Here is a 20,773-nt window from a genome sequence, read left to right on the forward strand (position 1 = left end):
GAGGTGTGATCGTGGAGTGTGTGAGAGCCCTCTCCCCGAGGTGTGATCATGCAGTGTGTGTGAGCCCTCTCCCCGAGGTGTGATCATGCAGTGTGTGTGTGCCCTCTCCCCGAGGTGTGATCATGCAGTGTGTGTGAGCCCTCTCCCCGAGGTGTGATCGTGGAGTGTGTGTGAGCCTTCTCCCCGAGGTGTGATCATGCAGTGTGTGTGAGCCCTCTCCCCGAGGTGTGATCATGCAGTGTGTGTGTGTGTGTGTGTGTGTGTGAGCCCTCTCCCCGAGGTGTGATCGTGCAGTGTGTGTGTGAGCCCTCTCCCCGAGGTGTGATCATGCAGTGTGTGTGTGTGTGTGTGTGTGTGTGTGTGTGAGAGCCCTCTCCCCGAGGTGCGATCATGCAGTGTGTGTGAGAGCCCTCTCCCCGAGGTGCGATCATGCAGTGTGTGTGAGAGCCCTCTCCCCGAGGTGCGATCATGCAGTGTGTGTGAGCCCTCTCCCCGAGGTGCGATCATGCAGTGTGTGTGAGCCCTCTCCCCGAGGTGCGATCATGCAGTGTGTGAGAGCCCTCTCCCCGAGGTGCGATCATGCAGTGTGAGAGCCCTCTCCCCGAGGTGTGATCGTGGAGTGTGTGTGAGCCCTCTCCCCGAGGTGTGATCATGCAGTGTGTGTGTGTGTGTGTGTGTGAGCCCTCTCCCCGAGGTGTGATCATGCAGTGTGTGTGTGTGTGAGCCCTCTCCCCGAGGTGTGATCATGCAGTGTGTGTGTGTGTGTGTGTGTGTGTGTGTGTGTGTGTGTGTGTGTGAGCCCTCTCCCCGAGGTGTGATCATGCAGTGTGTGTGAGCCCTCTCCCCGAGGTGTGATCATGCAGTGTGTGTGTGTGTGTGTGTGTGTGTGTGTGTGTGTGTGAGAGCCCTCTCCCCGAGGTGCGATCATGCAGTGTGTGTGAGCCCTCTCCCCGAGGTGTGATCATGCAGTGTGTGTGAGCCCTCTCCCCGAGGTGTGATCATGCAGTGTGTGTGTGTGTGAGCCCTCTCCCCGAGGTGTGATCATGCAGTGTGTGTGTGTGTGAGCCCTCTCCCCGAGGTGTGATCGTGCAGTGTGTGAGCCCTCTCCCCCCGAGGTGTGATCATGCAGTGTGTGTGAGCCCTCTCCCCGATGTGTGATCGTGCAGTGTGTGTGTGAGCCCTCTCCCCGAGGTGTGATCATGCAGTGTGTGTGAGCCCTCTCCCCGAGGTGTGATCATGCAGTGTGTGTGAGCCCTCTCCCCGAGGTGTGATCATGCAGTGTGTGTGTGTGAGCCCTCTCCCCGAGGTGTGATCGTGCAGTGTGTGAGCCCTCTCCCCCCGAGGTGTGATCATGCAGTGTGTGAGCCCTCTCCCCGAGGTGTGATCGTGCAGTGTGTGTGAGCCCTCTCCCCGAGGTGTGATCATGCAGTGTGTGTGAGCCCTCTCCCCGAGGTGTGATCATGCAGTGTGTGTGAGCCCTCTCCCCGAGGTGTGATCGTGCAGTGTGTGTGAGCCCTCTCCCCGAGGTGTGATCATGCAGTGTGTGTGAGCCCTCTCCCCGAGGTGTGATCATGCAGTGTGTGTGAGCCCTCTCCCCGAGGTGTGATCATGCAGTGTGTGTGTGTGAGCCCTCTCCCCGAGGTGTGATCGTGCAGTGTGTGAGCCCTCTCCCCCCGAGGTGTGATCATGCAGTGTGTGTGAGCCCTCTCCCCCCGAGGTGTGATCATGCAGTGTGTGTGAGCCCTCTCCCCGAGGTGTGATCGTGCAGTGTGTGTGAGCCCTCTCCCCGAGGTGTGATCATGCAGTGTGTGTGAGCCCTCTCCCCGAGGTGTGATCGTGCAGTGTGTGTGAGCCCTCTCCCCGAGGTGTGATCATGCAGTGTGTGTGAGCCCTCTCCCCGAGGTGTGATCGTGCAGTGTGTGTGAGCCCTCTCCCCGAGGTGTGATCATGCAGTGTGTGTGAGCCCTCTCCCCGAGGTGTGATCATGCAGTGTGTGTGAGCCCTCTCCCCGAGGTGTGATCATGCAGTGTGTGAGCCCTCTCCCCCGGGGTGTGATCATGCAGTGTGTGTGTGAGCCCTCTCCCCGAGGTGTGATCATGCAGTGTGTGTGAGCCCTCTCCCCGAGGTGTGATCATGCAGTGTGTGTGAGCCCTCTCCCCCGGGGTGTGATCATGCAGTGTGTGAGAGCCCTCTCCCCGAGGTGTGATCATGCAGTGTGTGAGCCCTCTCCCCGAGGTGCGATCATGCAGTGTGTGTGAGCCCTCTCCCCGAGGTGTGATCATGCAGTGTGTGAGCCCTCTCCCCGAGGTGTGATCATGCAGTGTGTGAGCCCTCTCCCCGAGGTGTGATCATGCAGTGTGTGTGAGCCCTCTCCCCGAGGTGTGATCATGCAGTGTGTGTGAGCCCTCTCCCCGAGGTGCGATCATGCAGTGTGTGAGCCCTCTCCCCGAGGTGTGATCATGCAGTGTGTGAGCCCTCTCCCCGAGGTGTGATCGTGCAGTGTGTGTGAGCCCTCTCCCCGAGGTGTGATCATGCAGTGTGTGTGAGCCCTCTCCCCGAGGTGTGATCATGCAGTGTGTGTGAGCCCTCTCCCCTAGGTGTGATCGTGCAGTGTGTGTGTGTGAGCCCTCTCCCCGAGGTGTGATCGTGCAGTGTGTGTGAGCCCTCTCCCCGAGGTGTGATCGTGGCACACTCAATGCTTTGTTTTGACTTCCATCAAACCAGTATAACCAGTAATGCTGCTTCTTGTGTATGTAGAAACAGACTGGAGAATGTTGCTGTACACACTGTGAAAACTATAATCTGTTGTGAATCTTTCAGTCATAACAACTGAAAATTAAGCCTTGAAATGTGTTCAGGAAACACGACCTTCCTTGCCGTGGCTTCCCTTGCATGCAGTCCTAGTTGAAGACAGTTTTTCGTCTTGTGTCTATGATCTTGTATCTGCTTTTTTTGTGTTCCAGTTTGCAATGCTGCAGGGTGGGGGGATGGGTGGCAGTATTCCAGATTTACAAACTGCTGGCTCTTTGTTGGCTCTTGCATGCAGAGAGCCTGACCGATCCATGGTAATACTGTTGCCGATCTGATACCAACCTTTTTATTTATTTATTTGGTATACACAAAGTGGAGGAATGGGAATCATCTACAGGAAGCGCACTCCCACCAACTGTGAGCAACTCTCTGAATTCTGACAACAGAGATGATAGAAAGTTTAGCTTGCGTTGGATTGCGTGATTAATTGTAACAAGTTGTGAACAATGGACATACAACGGATGGGTTTGTTTCCCGGCCACGTCCCCCTTTACACTGTCGGGACAACAGAAGGGGAGTTGCTGTGTAAAAAAAAAAATGCCCGCCACATGTACGTCCACAGAATGGCACGTACAGGCATATGGGCGTACATGTACGTTTCCGCGGGTCAGGGGTCCGATCGGGGGACCCCCCCCCGGTACATGCGGCGGTCGGTAACCCGCGGGGAGCGATCCGGACAACGGCGCGGCTATTCGTTTATAGCCGCCCCGTCGCGATCGCTCCCTGGAGCTGAAGAACGGGAGAGCCGTATGTAAACACGGCTTCCCCGTGCTTCACTGTGGCGGCGCATCGATCGAGTGATCCCTTTTATAGGGAGACTCGATCGATGACATCAGTCCTACAGCCACACCCCCCCATCAGTTGTAAACACACACTAGGTGAAACATAACTCCTTCAGCGCCCCCTGTGGTTAACTCCCAAACTGCTACTCTCATTTTCACAATAAACAATGCAATTTAAATGCATTTTTTTGCTGTGAAAATGACAATGGTCCCAAAAATGTGTCAAAATTGTCCGAAGTGTCCGCCATAATGTCGCAGTCACGAAAAAAATCGTTGATCGCCGCCATTAGTAGTAAAAAAAAAAAATAATAATAATAAAAATGCAATAAAACTATCCCCTATTTTGTACACGCTATAAATTTTGTGCAAACCAATCAATAAACGCTTATTGCGTTTTTTTTTTTTTTTTTTTTTTTTACCAAAAATATGTAGAAGAATACGTATCGGCCTAAACTGAGGGAAAAAATGTTATCTATGTTTTTGGGGGATATTATAGCAAAAAGTAAAAAATATTGAATTTTTTTTAAAAATTGTCGCTCTATTTTTGTTTATAGCGCAAAAAATAAAAACCACAGGTGATCAAATTCCACCAAAAGAAAGCTCTATTTGTGGGGGAAAAAAGGACGCCAATTTTGTTTGGGAGCCACGTCGCACGACCGCGCAATTGTCTGTTAAAGTGACGCAGTGCAGAATCGCAAAACCTGGCCTCGGCATTTAGCAACAAAATGGTCCGGGGGCTTATGTGGTTAACTTCAAAGGAGGAGAGCGAGACATTTTAAGGGTCCAATACAGGGGTCGGCGCCTGGTCTGCCACCACTAAATGTCTGACCTGTCGGCGCCCGTAATTGGGTCACAGGCACCCGGGCCCACGGACATTTTCACCGCTGTCCTCTTCATTGGATAGCGGTGAGCGGCCGGTATCACAGGGCTGGATTGGGACGGGAACCACAGGAGTTCACTTTTTACATTGACCACTTAAGGACCAGATGGCCATTTTTTGCGATACGGCACTGCATCGCTTTATCTGACCATTGCGTGGTCGTGCGATGTTGTACCCAAACAAAATTGAGGTGTTTGGTTTTTATTTTAGCAGCCTGTGGCACCTTTTGGGTGCCCCAAGGAGAGCAGCAATGCACAATGCGGGACGCAGCGAACAGTGGGTGTGGCCAAATTGCTCTTGCTGACATCAACGCCCTCCAAGTGATGCCGAACCTGCCCCCGGACAGCCGTCCGCAGGTCCCGGGCGGCAACAGATTTGTGTGTGACAATCTTTGTTTCTTGGGGCGCCACAGCCCAGTCTGAATGTGTCCGGGTTTCAGTCCGCCTGAAACCCGGGACACATGATTCAAAACCCGGACTGTCCTGGTGAATCCCAGTACTTTCTGGGTATAAGTCAGCATGGCACATCTTGACTTGGCAATATTTGCCCGCTCTTCCTTGCAAAAAATACTCCAAATCTGTGAGGACATCTCCTGTGCACAGCCCTCTTCACATCACCCCACAGATCTTCAATGGGATTCAGGTCTGGGCTCTGGCTGGGCCATTCCAAAACTTGAATTTTCTTCTGGTGAAGTCATTCCTTTAACGATTTGGATGGATGCTTTGGGTCGTTGTCATGCTGAAAGATGAAGTTCCTCTTCACATTCAGCTTTCTATCAGAAGCCTAAAGGTTTTGTGCCAATATTGACTGGTATTTGAAACTGTTTCATAATTCCCTCTACCTTGACTAAGGCCCCCCTGTTCCAGCTAAAGGCAAACTGCCCCAAGGCATGGTGCTTCCACCACCATGCTTCACGGTGGGTATGATGTTCTTTTGGTGATGTGCAGTGTTTTTGTGCCAAACATACGTTTTGGAATCGTGGTCAAAAAGTCCAACCTTGGTTTCCTCAGACCAGAACACATTTCTCACATGCTTTTGGGAGACTTCAGGTTTTTTTTTTTTTTTTTTTTTTTATTTAGACAGACTTGGATTTTTTTCTTAGTAAGAAAAGTCTTCCGTCTTGCCACTACCCCATAGCCCAGACATGAAGAGTACGGGAGATTGTTGTCACCACACAGCCAGTACTTGCCAGATATTCCTGCAGCTCCTTTAACCACTTAACGCCCGCCGCACGACTATTTACGTCCGCAAAATGGCACGGACAGGCAGATGGGCGTGTGTATATATATACGTCCCCGCCTTTCCGCGGGTCCGATCGGGGCCCCCTCCGCTGCGGGCGGTTTACCTCGGGGAGCGATCCGGGTCGACGGCGCGGCTATTCGTTTATAGCCGCTCCGTCGCGATCACGTCGCGATCCTTTTTATAGGGAGACTCGATCGATGACGTCAGTCCTACAGCCACACCCCCCTACAGTTGTAAACACACACTAGGTGAACCCTAACTCCTACAGCGCCCCCTGTGGTTAACTCCCAAACTGCAACTGTCATTTTCACAATAAAGAATTCAATTTAAATGCATTTTTTGCTGTGAAAATGACAATGGTCCCAAAAATGTGTCAAAATTGTCCGAAGTGTCCGCCATAATGTCGCAGTCATGAAAAAATTTGCTGATCGCCGCCAATAGTAGTAAAAAAAAAAAAATTACTAAAATTGCAATAAAACTATCCCTTATTTTGTAAACGCTATAAATTTAGCGCAAACCAATCGATAAACACTTGCGATTTTTTTTTTTACCGAAAATAGGTAGAATACGTATCGGCCTAAACTGAGGGAAATTTTTTTTTTATATATATGTTTTTGGGGGATATTTATTATAGCAAAAAGTAAAAAATATTGAATTTTTTTTTTTCAAAATTGTCGCTCTATTTTTTTGATTATAGCGCAAAAAATAAAACCACAGAGGTGATCAAATACCACCAAAAGAAAGCTCTATTTGTGGGGAAAAAAGGGACGCCAATTTTGTTTGGGAGCCACGTCGCACGACCGCGCAATTGTCTGTTAAAGCGACGCAGTGCCGAATCGCAAAACCTGGCCTGGGCATTTAGCAACAAAATGGTCCGGGGCTTAAGTAGTTAATGTTGCTGTAGGCCTCTTGGCCGCCTCCCAGACCAGTTATCTTCTCGTCTTTTTATAAATTTTGGAGGGACGTCCAGTTCTTGGTGACGTCACTGTTGTGCCAGATTTTCTCTATTTGATGATGACGGTCTTCATCGTGTTCCATTATAGATCTAATGCCTTGGAAACTTTTTGAACCTTTTAACAATGAGATCCCTCTGATGCTTTGGAAGCTTTCTGAGGACCATGGCTTTTGCTGTAGGATGTGATCAAGAAAAATGTCAGGAAAGACCTACTAGAACAGTTGGAACTTTATTTGGGGTTAATCGGAGGCACTTTACATGATGGCCGGTCTGTACTGACTCCTATTTAACATGAGTTTGAATGTGTTTTCTTCTGAACACGGCTACATCCCCCAGTAATGCACACTTATGCAGCTGCTGGTTGGGCATCTGGGTGGATCCCAACATTGTTGTATACTTGCAGTCTGGACCGGATCCGTGACCCATCTGAATCTGAGGAATTTATTAAAATGCCCTTTTTGGATGTGAAAGGTATGTTCATATCCTCTTCCAGAGCCTGCCTTGTTTTTCCTACTTAACCACTTAAGGACCCCTTCGCGCCGATATACGTCGGCAGAATGGCATGGCTGGGCACATCCACGTACCTGTACGTGGCCCTTTAAGCCCAGCCGCGGGGTCGCCCGCTGCCGACGCGTGCATGCGACCCGGTCCGAAGCTCCGTGGCTGCTTGAGTCCCTCGATCGGTCCCCGGAGCTGAAGAACGGGGAGAGGTGAGTGTAAACGCACCTTCCTTCACTGTGGCGCCGTCATTGATCGTGTGTTCCCTAATATAGGGAACCACAATCAATGACGTCACACCTACAGCCACACCCCCCTACAGTTAGAAACACACATGAGGTCACTTAACCCCTTCAGCGCCCCCTTATGGTTAACTCCCAAACTGCAATTGTCATTTTTCACAGTAATCAGTGCATTTTTAAAGTGGAGGTTCCCCCTAAAAGAAAAAATTCTAACAATACATTGAGAAGACTCATTACACTGCGGGTATGCTGTGTTTTTATTTTTTTTATTTTTTTTTCATACATACCTCGATATCGCCGTTTCATCCCTCGGCTTCATGGTATGATTCTTGTGGGGCTGGGCGTTCCTAGTTGATTGACGTTCCTCCGACCGACGCATACTTGACGTCACGACTTTCCGAAAGAAGCCGAACGTTGCTGCGCAGGTGCCGTATAGAGCCGACTCTATACGGCGCCGGCGCAATGACGTTCGGCTTCTGTCGGAAAGTCGTGACGTGCAATATGCGCCGGTCGGAGGAACGTCAATCAACTAGGTCCAGCAAGAATCATACCCGGAAGCCGAGGGATGAAACGGCGATATCGAGGTATGTACGGGGAAAAAAAAAAAAAAAACAGCATATCCGCAGTGTAATCAGTCTTCTCAATGTATTGTTAGAAAATTTTTTTAGGGGGAACCTCCATTTTAATGCATTTTTCGCTGTGAAAAGGACAATGGTCCCAAAAAATGTGTCAAAATTGTCCGCTGTGTCCGCATTAAGGTCGCAGTCACAAAAAATATCGCTGATTGCCGCCATTAGTAGTAAAAAAAAATAATAATAATAATTAATAAAAATGCAATAAAACTATCCACTATTTTGTAAACTTTATACATTTTGCGCAAACCAACCGATAAACGCTTATTGCGATGTTTTTGGTAAAAAAAAAATATGTAGAATACGTATCGGTTGAACTGAGGAAACATTTTTTATATATTTTTGGGGGATATTTATTATAGCAAAAAGTAAAAAATATTGCATTTTTTTTTTCAAAATTGTCGCTCTATTTTTGTTTATGGCGCAAAAAATAAACGGCAGAGATGATCAAATGCCACCAAAAGAAAGCTATTTGTAGGAAAAAAAGGACGCCAATTTTGTTTGGGAGCCACGTCGCACGACTGTGCAATTGTCAGTTAAAGCGACGCAGTGCCGAATCGCAAAAACTGGCCAGGTCCTTTAGCTGCATAATGGTCCGGGTCTTAAGTGGTTAAAATGCCGCACGTTTTGCACATTAATTATGATCCCTACTGTATTGCAGTGAGTGAGTAACTTGTATAGCGCAACAAATGCGAACTTAATCGCCTCAAGGCATTGAATGAATGCATTGGATTATAGAATCTTCCCATTGGACAACTTTTTTAAATGTCTGTGTGAATGTGGACACTTTCCTGAAGGTCCCCGCCCCGGTGGATGACGTACACACGGCTCCCCCCAAATCATCTGAACAATGAAGTGCTCCTTTTCAATGTGACGCTTGTCGTAAAACTTGAAGATTTTTAGTTTTTTCGGTAGGAAATGTCGGTGTTTGGACAGAATCTTGCATAATATTCGGATCCCAACTGATGAATTGTGTGGTGAAGCCGAGTCCTGTTAAACTTTGGATCAGTCTTACCGCAATCTAAGAGCCAATCCCTTGAGTTGCCCTTTGCCCGATGGGCTCGTCATAAACGCCTTTCTACTGTATGATCGTTTTATTTTTATGCTTCCTCAGTCACTTGGGCTCCGTTAACACCTAGGCATTTTTGGGGCGTCACACCTACAGCCACACCCCCCTACAGTTAGAAACACATGTTTCTGATGTAAGCCTTGGCTCTAAAAAAAACAAAAAAACACGCAACTAGAAAATCCCATTCATTTAAATGGCTCCTGTTACCATCTGAGCGTTCTGTCACCTGAAGCAAAACGCCCCGTTGCTCAAAGTACAGGAGCTTCTTTTTTGGCAGATTACAGACGTTTTCTGCTTTTTTACATTGGTGACCCTTTGACCTGTACAAAATCGCGGCAAAACTTTCTGCCTGAAAACGATACGCTCAGGTGTGAATCCCCAGCCTCATAGTACACAAGCTTCTTTTTTTGGCAGATTGCAGGCGTTTTTAATTCTTTTACATTGGTGACCCTTTGAACTTCAAAACGCCTGTAGAAAAACTCTGCAAAAAAGTACCAGTAAAATGGCAACACCTAGGTTTGAATGGAGCCTTTAGGAGATCCTGTCAACTAAAAGCTTTGGATGTGAACTGGGCATGGAGTGCTGTGGGGGGGCAGTTTGGAGTGTGAGGGGGTGTCTGCGGCGGGCAGTTTGGAGTGGTGAGGGGGTGTCTGTGGCGGGCAGTTTGGAGTGGTGATGGGGTTGTCTGCGGCGGGCAGTTTGGAGTGGTGATGGGGTTGTCTGCGGCGGGCAGTTTGGAGTGGTGAGGGGGTGTCTGCGGCGGGCAGTTTGGAGTGGTGAGGGGGTGTCTGTGGCGGGCAGTTTGGAGTGGTGATGGGGTTGTCTGCGGCGGGCAGTTTGGAGTGGTGATGGGGGTGTCTGCGGCGGGCAGTTTGGAGTGGTGAGGGGGTGTCTGCGGCGGGCAGTTTGGAGAGGTGAGGGGGTGTCTGTGGCGGGCAGTTTGGAGTGGTGATGGGGTTGTCTGCGGCGGGCAGTTTGGAGTGGTGATGGGGTTGTCTGCGGCGGGCAGTTTGGAGTGGTGAGGGGGTGTCTGCGGCGGGCAGTTTGGAGTGGTGAGGGGGTGGCTGCGGCAGTTAGTTTGGAGTGGGGGGTGGGCGGCTGCGGCGGGCAGTTTGGTGGGGGCGGCTGCGGCGCGCAGTTTGGAGTGGTGAGGGGGTGGCTGCGGCGCGCAGTTTGGAGTGGCGAGAGGGTGGCTGCGGCGCGCAGTTTGGAGTGGTGAGGGGGTGGCTGCGGCGCGCAGTTTGGAGTGGTGGGGGGCTGGCTGCGGCGCGCAGTTTGGAGTGGTGGGGGGCTGGCTGCGGCGCGCAGTTTGGAGTGGTGGGGGGCGGCTGCGGCGGGCAGTTTGGAATTGGTGACTGGCTCCCCTGTGTACAATCACAGCATTTTCCAGGAGGGGGAGGTGGGGTACGCATATGCACACCCTAGACCTGCAACGTACCAGTACAGTCCCCCCCCCCCCCCGCAGTGTATTGTGGGTGATCTGGAAGTGGTTAGAATTCAGAAAAATAACAATTTCCTTTAAACGGTTCTAGTTCCTGACCATATAAGGAAAATGTCTGTACCCGTGCCAAGAAATATGGCCCAGGTACACCGACCCCGCCTCATATAAGTAGAGACTCGATTCCCACACCTTCAGGTTACACCTTGGCATGTGACGAGGTACAAGTTGTCCCCATTGCCGTGCCCTGCACCTGGAGGTAGTGAGAATCGCTGACGGTAGAAGCTTTGCGTGGTGCTATGAATTCCAAAAGCTGTGAAATTGGTTCTACTCTCCTTTCCTCCCAACAAATCTCCTGTGACCTGTAATCTGAGGGAAAGTGGAACACAAATTCTCAACGTCCGTGGAAACCCGGAGCGATCCATTCAGTCCATCCAGAATGGTGGAAAGATGGATGGTAGATTGAAGTGTAACGTTTGGTACCTGAGGGTGCCAGTGAGGATGATCTACCTCACTGGCAAGACTTGTCCAGCACACAAGCTCCTATAGAACGGCCTCACGATCTCCGATCGCGATAAAGCGCCTATGACTTGGTCTCCTAACCACGTGATCGGCTGTAACCAGGAAGTGCCGGAAATTCACTTTCCTTGGTTGGCTCTCCCCGTTATCAAATCGGCAGCTCTCCTGATGGCATTGTTTTATCAGCGCGGCCCCCATCAGATGCAAATCCGTACCCATCAGTAATGACTGTCCATGCCTCCATCAGTGCTGCATATCTGTGCCATATATTAGTGCCCTCCGGTGCAGCCTCGCCGGTTGTCCCCCGTCGTTGCAGGAGAAAATTAAATCTTATGACAAACGAAGAAACTTTATTTTTTTGTCAATTTGTTTAGCAAAAAATCAACCCCATTGGTGATCACATACCACCAAAATAAAGCTCAATTTGTGAGACTACAATGATAAAAATATAGTTTGGGTACAATGTAGCATGACAGCGCAATTGTCATTCAAAGTGTGACCGTGCTAAAAAATTTGGTCTGGGCAGGAAGGGGGTGAAAGTGCCCGGTATTGAAGTTAACTGTCTGCAAAAAAAGTGAAAAGTGTCTGTGTGGAGTCCCTGAGGTTACCTCACACCGCACTGATTATCACCTCCGGACTTCTAAGGCCCCCATGTACGCGGGACGCTGGTGCAAACGCTGCTGAACATATTTTTTTTAAAAGCGGAAACCGTTTTGCCGCGTTTGTGTCTAAGCGTTTAGTTAACATAAGACCCTCCCTAGGCTCAAAAAACGGTGTTTTACCATTTCATCCATTTTGTGAGACCCGAGTGAGTAGCAGCAGCTGAGGGCAGCAGTGTACTTTTATTTAGCGTGTCACCTGCCACAAGTTGTGGATTGTCCACCTGGCCACGTCGCCTGCCACAAGTTGTGGATTGTCCACCTGGCCACGTCACCTGCAACAAGTTGTGGATTGTCCACCTGGCCACGTCACCTGCAAAAAGTTGTGGATTGTCCACCTGCCTGCAGTGAAGATGTTGGCACCTCCTGTATTAGAGCGCCCCCACTCCCCACATAATGGCAAACTGAAAAAATGTCTGGCCCGCTCATGATTGATTTAAGGAACGAACGATTGGGTTGGGTTATTTTTGGGCTGGGCTGGGTTGGGCCACGGTTGGGTTGGGCCACGGTTGGGTTGGGTTGGGCCACGGTTGGGTTGGGTTGGGCTGGGCCACGGTTGGGTTGGGTTGGGCTGGGCCACAGTTGGGTTGGGTTGGGCTGGGCCACAGTTGGGTTGGGTTGGGCTGGGCCACAGTTGGGTTGGGTTGGGCTGGGCCACAGTTGGGTTGGGTTGGGCTGGGCCACAGTTGGGTTGGGCTGGGCCACAGTTGGGTTGGGTTGGGCCACAGTTGGGTTGGGTTGGGCCACAGTTGGGTTGGGTTGGGCCACAGTTGGGTTGGGTTGGGCCACAGTTGGGTTGGGTTGGGCCACAGTTGGGTTGGGTTGGGCTGGGCCACAGTTGGGTTGGGCTGGGCCACAGTTGGGTTGGGTTGGGCCACAGTTGGGTTGGGCTGGGCCACAGTTGGGTTGGGTTGGGCCACAGTTGGGTTGGGCCACAGTTGGGTTGGGTTGGGCTGGGCCACAGTTTCCACAGTTGGGTTGGGTTGGGCTGGGCCACAGTTGGGTTGGGTTGGGCTGGGCCACAGTTGGGTTGGGTTGGGTTGGGCTGGGCCACAGTTGGGTTGGGTTGGGCCACAGTTGGGTTGGGTTGGGCCACAGTTGGGTTGGGTTGGGCCACGGTTGGGTTGGGCTGGGCCACGGTTGGGTTGGGCTGGGCCACGGTTGGGTTGGGTTGGGCCACGGTTGGGTTGGGTTGGGCCACGGTTGGGTTGGGCTGGGCCACGGTTGGGTTGGGCTGGGCCACGGTTGGGTTGGGCTGGGCCACGGTTGAATGAATGAAAAACGTATATAGCGCAGCACATGCGAACTAAATCGCCTCTGGGCGCTTGTTCCTGTCTCCTTTGATATCAAAAGAGATGAGTCTTGATCTTTCTCCTGAATGCTAAGTAGATTTCCTCCAACCGAATGCTGGTTGGGTTGAGCTGGGCCACGGTTGGGTTGGGCTGGGCTGGTACTGGGCCACGGTTGGGCTGGGCTGGTACTGGGCCACGGTTGGGTTGCTTCTTTCTGGTTGAAGTTGTTTGTTCCTTAAATCAATCATGAGTAGGTCAGACATATTTTGCAGTTTGCCATTATATTCACATACCAAACTACTAATCATTTGTTGGTTGTAATCCATGCAATGTTGCTGATTCTTTGACTTTGTCGGTCGTCTAACCGGCTTTGTCTTTCTGGTTGCAGTGTGCGTTCCAGTGTGTCTTGTAATGGCTCTGCAGAGGATCCAGAGGAGGTGTTGGGTAAGAAGCGTCGCGTGGATACCCCGTCTGCATCACCAGCACTTTCCGATTCCACCTGTGTGGCGGCTCGAACGCGGCCCCTGCGAGGGCACAAGAAGCGCAGCTTGGTCCGGTCCAGTGATGTGTCCTCCCTCAGCAGAAAGGTAAGGACCCCGTCCTGTGACCCGGGAGGAGGAAATGTCCAGTCTATGTCCGGGCTTCTGACCTCTGGCATCCCGCTTTTACACATTAGAAGACTTGGTCTACCGTTGCCTTGCCGTATACCGCTGGGCCCTGCCAGTCGCCTTGCCGTATACCGCTGGGCCCTGCCAGTCACCTTGCCGTATACCGCTGGGCCTTGCCGTATACCACTGGGCCCTGCCAGTCACCTTGCCGTATACCGCTGGGCCCTGGCAGTCGCCTTGCCGTATACCGCTGGGCCCTGGCAGTCGCCTTGCCGTATACCGCTGGGCCCTGGCAGTCGCCTTGCCGTATACCGCTGGGCCCTGGCAGTCGCCTTGCCGTATACCGCTGGGCCCTGGCAGTCGCCTTGCCGTATACCGCTGGGCCCTGGCAGTCGCCTTGCCGTATACCGCTGGGCCCTGGCAGTCGCCTTGCCGTATACCGCTGGGCCCTGGCAGTCGCCTTGCCGTATACCGCTGGGCCCTGGCAGTCGCCTTGCCGTATACCGCTGGGCCCTGGCAGTCGCCTTGCCGTATACCGCTGGGCCCTGGCAGTCGCCTTGCCGTATACCGCTGGGCCCTGGCAGTCGCCTTGCCGTATACTGCTGGGCACTACCAGATTTTATATGCAGAATGTGTTCAGAAATTGGGTGTAATGACCTCGCCCCGTGTGTCCCCGTCCAGTCATCTCCCTAGGGGCAGAGGGTTCATGGAGCACATCGGTTTATTATGGAAGTCTGATTCAGCGCCCAATAGGTTTTATTTATCAGACACATAGCGCTTCCACTTGTTGGGTGACCCCAATGGGGCTAATCTATATACTAGGTACAGTAACCCCAAACTGACCAATCGGAGTAAAGATTCCTGATCAACAGCTAAAGATACTAATAGAATGTATAGAAGATATACTTATTTTATATATTTTTGTACTTTGTTTAGCCACAGAAGCCGTTGTCAGCGAAGTGTGGATGTGAACCCCCCACCACATGTATCCTGTGTGGTTGTAAGACATATGCAAAGACATCACACCCCAGCACCATGGCTCTAAATGAGCAGATCTCCCTGATGGACCCCTGCTACCACCCCATCCTGTCCTTCCCCTATGGTAAGTGTGGAACCCTGAAACGCATTTCATGTCTTGTAGATGGAGAGAGATGTATATGTATGATAGATATTTATTTTGTAATAATTGTATCTCTGTATGCGATTTGATTTACAGTGGAACCTCGGATTACGAGGATAGTCCGTTCCAGGAGAATGCTCGTAATCCAAAGCGCTCGCATATCAAAGCGAGTTTCTCCATTGAAGTCAATAGAAACAAAAATAATTTGTTCTGCATTGACTTCAATTGCATGCAATACCGCATGTGGGGTGGGGGGCGCCGCAGAGCCTCGGAAACGCACGGAAAAAAAAGGCCCAAGGGGACACCTTGGCTGACTCAGGAACAGTGCCCCCCCACGTGGTGGCTTGAATCCTGCTTGTTTTGCGAGACAACACTCGCAAACCATCAGGATTTTTAAAAATACACAGCGCTCATATTGCGTAACGCTCGTTAACCGCAATCCGAGGTTCCACTGTATTTTATTATCCACTGAGGGACACGGGATTGTTGTAATTTTTAAGACCCATACACAGAGCGTGGAACGCTCTAGCCACGGACATCCGCATGGAAGAAAACCGTCGGGCCTTCAGAAACTTAAGACCCATCTCTTCTGAAGACACAGGACGGCACTGGATGCAAAAAGCGCCTTGAAGCGATTTAGTTCGCCTTTGTCGCGCTATACAAGTTACTCACTCACACGATCGGATTTTCCGACGGGAATTGTGTGATGACAGGCTGTCAGAAAATCCGACAGTTTGTACGCTGCATCGGACAATTGTCAGATTTTTTGCCAACAAATGTTGGATCGCATGCTTTAAAACTTTTCTGCCAACAAATGTGTCATGTCAGATTATCCGAACGTATGTACACAAGTCCTTCGGGCGAAACTCCAAGTACAAACACGCAATGCTCACCTTAACTCAATGGCAGAAATTGCCCAAAGGGTGGCGCTAAAGAGCTGAAAAACGTAGTTTCGTGTTTGTTGGCCGACAATTCTTTGCCGTTTTTTGTATGCAAGACAAGTTCACGGCCAACGCCCTTCGGGCAAAAGTCCTACGCTTTGTCCGTGGAAAATCCGATCGTGTGTGTTCGAGGCTTTAGGCGTTTGGAATATACTGCCACCTTTATGAAGTTTGGACACTGGCAATAAAATTAGGCCGGTGTATTGTCCTCAATGTTCCACTGTGGGGGAAGTTCCTTCACTGACTGCGCAGGCGCAAACTTCCCGATGGAAATCCCCGAACCTCGCCCGGCATCCAGGCTCATTCTTTAACATCCCCGTGGATTGGAGGATGTTAAAAAAAGAGCCAGGAGGCCGAGCGAGCGAGGCAAGCCGTCCGAGCGCAGCGAGGACGTGAGGCCGACTGGCCACTTACCTCACAATCCACGTCGCCCTGGATGCCGGCCGCCGTTCGGGGATTTCCGTCAGCAAGTTTGCACCTGCGCAATGCTTGAAGGAACTTTCCCGATAGCTGGAACCGTCTCAGCGCATCAGTTTGCGCATGCGCTGGAACTTCCAAGACACCTGGAACCAGCACGGCAGATCACCGGCCCTATAAAACCCCCGCCTCCAACCATCATGCCTCTTAAATCTTTTGATAAGTTCTAGTGCAGTGATGGGGAACCTCGGCACCCCAGATGTTTTGGAACTACATTTCCCATGATGCTCATGCACTCTGCAGTGTAGTGAAGCATCATGGGAAATGTAGTTCTAAAACATCCAGGGTGCCGAGGTTCCCCATCACTGTTCTAGGCAATCGGACATCTTCTGTAGCTCTGCTGAGAAACTATTTATTTTATTTTTATTGCAGCTATTTTATTTTTTCTCACAATCTGACTCCTTTAGATTTTTATTTTTATTTTGGTGACTTCAATTAAGACTTTAAAGCTTCGGTGCTTGAGCGGGTCTCTACACAGCAGCTATGCAGCCAGCCGGTGTATCCTTAGCAACCGCTTTGGAGGCAGACCCCTCCGGACTGAGAAATTGCAGGATTAGCTTGGAATGTGACCTTCTGGCACAGAGCTCTGCATTGTGGCACTTTCCACATTTTTCTTTTGTAATGTTCTCCCCAGAGCGCCCCCTAGGTGCAGAATCATGGCACAGCCTTTTTTTTTTTTTTTTTTGACCCGTCCTCTGAAGACTCATGCAGTGGGAAGGCCTCTTGTCACGGAGGATAGCTTGGAATGTGATCTTTGGGCACTGGGTTCTGCATAAGGGGCTCTTTCCAGACCTTAACCACTTGACTTTCGGAAGATTTGGGCACCACTGATGGCCCAATAAGCGTATATTGATTTGCGCGAAAGTTAGAGGCTACAAACTAGGGGACATTTTTTATTTGCTTTACTAGTAACGGTGGCAATCGGCGACTGATAGTGGGACTGCGATATTGCGGTGTACAGTTGGGACACTAATTGACACTTTTTTTTTGGTGGACCAGTGACACTCATCCAGTGATCTGTGCTAAAAAATATACACACTGGGGTATAAGTAGCTTTGCGCATTTTTTACGTAGGCGCAGGGCACCGGTTTTGCCCTGCGCCCCTGCAAAGTTTCTGCGCTACCCTCGAGGGCGCTCCAGCAAAATGCCCGGCGTAAGCGCGTGCAATTTAAATGATCCCGTAGGGGGCGGGAATCATTTAAATTAGGCACGTTCCCGCGCCGAGCGTAGGGCGCATGCTCCGGGAAACTTTCCCGACGTGCATTGCGGCAAATGACGTCGCAAGGACGTCATTTGCTTCAAAGTGAACGTGAATGGCGTCCAGCGCCATTCGGGATTCACTTACGCAAACAATGTAAATTTCAAATTTCGCGACGCGGGAACGACGGGTATACTTTAGCATTGGCTGCCCCTGCTAATAGCATGGGCAGGCTTGCGCAAAAAACGCTGTACGCAAACGACGTAAACTGCGTACGCAGGGCTCGCGTAACGTTGTGAATCGGCGTTAGTATGCAATTTGCATACTATACGCTGACCACAACGGGAAAGCCACCTAGCGGCCAACGTAAGAATGCAGCCTAAGATATGAGGGCATAAGAGCCTTATGCCGCGCATATCTTAGGCTGCAGTCGGCGTAACGATCTCTCTGAATCAGGAGAAGTCGTTACGCCGGGGCAAGTTAGCAATTGCGCTGCGTAACTATGGTTACGCAGGCGCAATTGCTCTTTGAATCTGGGCCAGTCACTGTACTAATGACACTGGCAGGGAAGGGGTAAAACGGGGGGCGACCAAATGATTTAACTGTGTGCCTAGCCAGTGTTTTCGAACTGTGGGAGAGATGCTCTTACTGGGAAAGGGTCCGTGTTCCTGCTTTGCGGACACACAGGATCCATGCCTTCACCACTAATAGACTGGCAATCTGCCTTGTTTACATAGGCAGAATACTGTTCTGCACTGAACGATCAGTGGGTGCCGGCGGACATTGGGCCTGCAGGACCCACTGTGTAAAATCACAGCGGGAGCGAACCGCCAGAGGCACGCACTTGCACCCCGATACCTGGAAGTACAGGATCTTGTGTTTTATCTCTATCAGGATGGAGAGATTATATATCTCTATAGATTGATCTTGATGTCTAGAGGGAGAGATCTTTCTTTCTCTCTCTCTCGAAGAGGAAGTAGAAATGTGAATTCCAAAAAGCCTAAAAACTTCTCAACATTATGGCCACCACAGTGCATGAGTGGGGGGGGGGGGGGGGGTCTTACAGATTTCGATGTCCCACACTAAGGAAAAGGTCAAACTGCGCCACAGAACCTCAAATCTGCTTTTGAGGGTCTCGTCAGGCAGTTGCACCCCACAAGTCCATATACAATGACACTCCATGCGGGTATGATACCGTAAAGAGGGGGACAAAAACAATACAAACCATTCGGGCTACGTGTGTGGTTAGTTGTCCCAAAGCAAAGCTGGCCGTGTGCCCCTGGTGATGAATAGGTCACGAATAGGGTGGAGCCACAACCTTGCTACTGTGCATGCGCAAACCATTCATTGGTGGTCAATCAACCCGCTGATCGGCTTGTAATGTGACTTAGCCAGAAGTGCTGGATCATGTATTGGATTTGTGATCCAGCACAGGAGAGGCGCTCTACGTGAGGCGCTCTACGTGAGGCGAGGCGCTCTACGTGAGGCGCTCTACGTGAGGCGCTCTAATTCTACATGGCGATGCCGAGCTGTGGGTGTTGAACGATGTCCTTTTTTTCCCCCAGTAGACGCACCCATAACTTGTCTGTCAGGTGCTGGATGTGCTACTCCTCTCCTGGCCCTGCTTATCATGCCCGTCTCTGTGCTGTTCTGCTGGATCAGTATATGTATAGGGGCTGGGGGGGAGCATTCCTTCATTGATTTATGTAGTACATGGGTCTTCAAACTACGGCCCTCCAGTTGTTCAGGAACTACAATTCCCATCATGCCCAGTAATTTCTGTGAATGTCAGAGTTTTACAATGCTTCGTGGGATATGTAGTTCCGCTGGAGGGCCGTAGTTTGAGGATCCCTGATGTAGTGGGTGACTAGCATGGCCCCCGCCCCCCAAAAATCACAAACTTCTACAGAAAAACAAAAGTCCCCTGACCATAACTTTTAGGGACACAAATTGGTTACAAAATTGTGCGGCTTTCTTTTTTTTTTTTTTTTTTTTCTTTCTTTTGTAGCGTCACTTCAGGATAGTGTTCGGAAATGTCTCTACTTTTGCCTATACTGTAGTACTAATTTTATTAATATACAATGTTATATCTGAAATTGTATAACCACATTTTTTCATCCCTATATTGTTCGGCTTTCTCTGATTGGCTGTTTGCTTCTACAGACACACCCTTCCATTTGCACTTTCAATCATTGCTGAAAGAGGACAGGCAGTTCCGCGCCTCTAATAAGCTGAAAATCCTGAAGCTTTCGCAGCTCGCCAAGAAACCCCAGGAGACCGGCAGTGAGTGGACAAAACCGTGCTTTTTGAAAAAAATGCCATCTTGTATTTAATGGGTCCTTGCCTTTAGATGAAATGCGTCAGTAAGGGGCTCATACACATCCGGTTATTGCAAGAAAAAAATAAGGATCAGATTGTCCCCTGCTGTGTGTGGGCACAATAAATCCGAAATCTGCTTGGAGTCTGTCCTGCCACAGGGGAGCTCAGACTTGTTTGTGTGAAGATAGGTTTCCTTTAGCAACTGCGGCAAAATACTCAATCAAGGCAGGAGGGGTGGGGGTGGGGAGGAGATCGACTTTGCATACAGACAGAACAGCACAAGAGGGGAGAGGAGATGTAGAGACACCGAGGAGAGAGCAGGATGACTGAGGCACAGACTGACCAGCCATAAAGTGATCAGTCGGTGTTTATAAACATTGGGGTAGATTCAGTAAGCAATTGCGTCTGCGTATCCATAGTTACGCAGCGCAATTGCTTACTTGCGCCGGCGTATCGACTGCTCCTGATTCAGAAAGCTCGATACGCCGACTGCAGCCTAAGAAATGACTGGCATAAGGCGCTTATGCCGTCGTATCGTAGGCTGCATTCTTACGATGGCCGCTAGGTGGCGTTCCCGTAGTGGTCAGCGTATAGTATGCAAATTGCATACTCACGCCGATTCACAACCTTGCGCGCGCCCTGCGTTCGCATTTTACGTCGTTTATGTTCGTCGGGTTCTGCGTAAGGCTGCCCATGCTATTAGCAGGGGCAGCCAATGCTAAGTATATCCGTCGTTCCCGCGTCGCGATGTTTGAAAATTACGTTGTTTGCGTAAGTAAATCGTGAATGTCGCTGGACGCCATTTACGTTCACGTTAAAGCAAATGACGTCCTTGCGACGTCATTTGCCGCAATGCACGTCGGGGAAAGTTTCCCGACGGAGCATGCGCACTACGTTCGGCGCGGGAACGCGCCTAATTTAAATGATCCACGCCCCCTACGGGATCATTTAAATTACGCGCGCTTACGCCGCCCATTTTTACGGAGCGCCCACGCAAATTACGGAGCTACTGCTTCGTGAATGAAGCGTAGCTCAGGTAATTTACGGTGGTGCAGCGTTAAAACGGTACGCTGCGCCTCCGTAAGAGGGCG

The 20,773-nt window shown here is 50.5% G+C and overlaps 1 protein-coding gene across 3 annotated transcripts in view; it reads left to right on the top strand.

Annotated features, from left to right (window-relative positions):
- Positions 1-20,773, top strand: part of LOC120941717 (KAT8 regulatory NSL complex subunit 1-like) — a 103,167-nt gene that overhangs the window by 65,774 nt on the left and 16,620 nt on the right. For all 3 annotated transcript variants that reach the window (XM_040355329.1, XM_040355330.1, XM_040355331.1), the window contains 3 exons: positions 13,408-13,606; positions 14,564-14,729; positions 19,527-19,646. In XM_040355329.1, coding sequence (XP_040211263.1) covers positions 13,408-13,606; positions 14,564-14,729; positions 19,527-19,646 — 485 coding nt within the window. The remainder of the gene's footprint in view (positions 1-13,407; positions 13,607-14,563; positions 14,730-19,526; positions 19,647-20,773) is intronic.

Source organism: Rana temporaria, chromosome 5 (genome assembly GCF_905171775.1).
Source record: "Rana temporaria chromosome 5, aRanTem1.1, whole genome shotgun sequence".
NCBI classification, from domain to species: domain Eukaryota; kingdom Metazoa; phylum Chordata; class Amphibia; order Anura; family Ranidae; genus Rana; species Rana temporaria.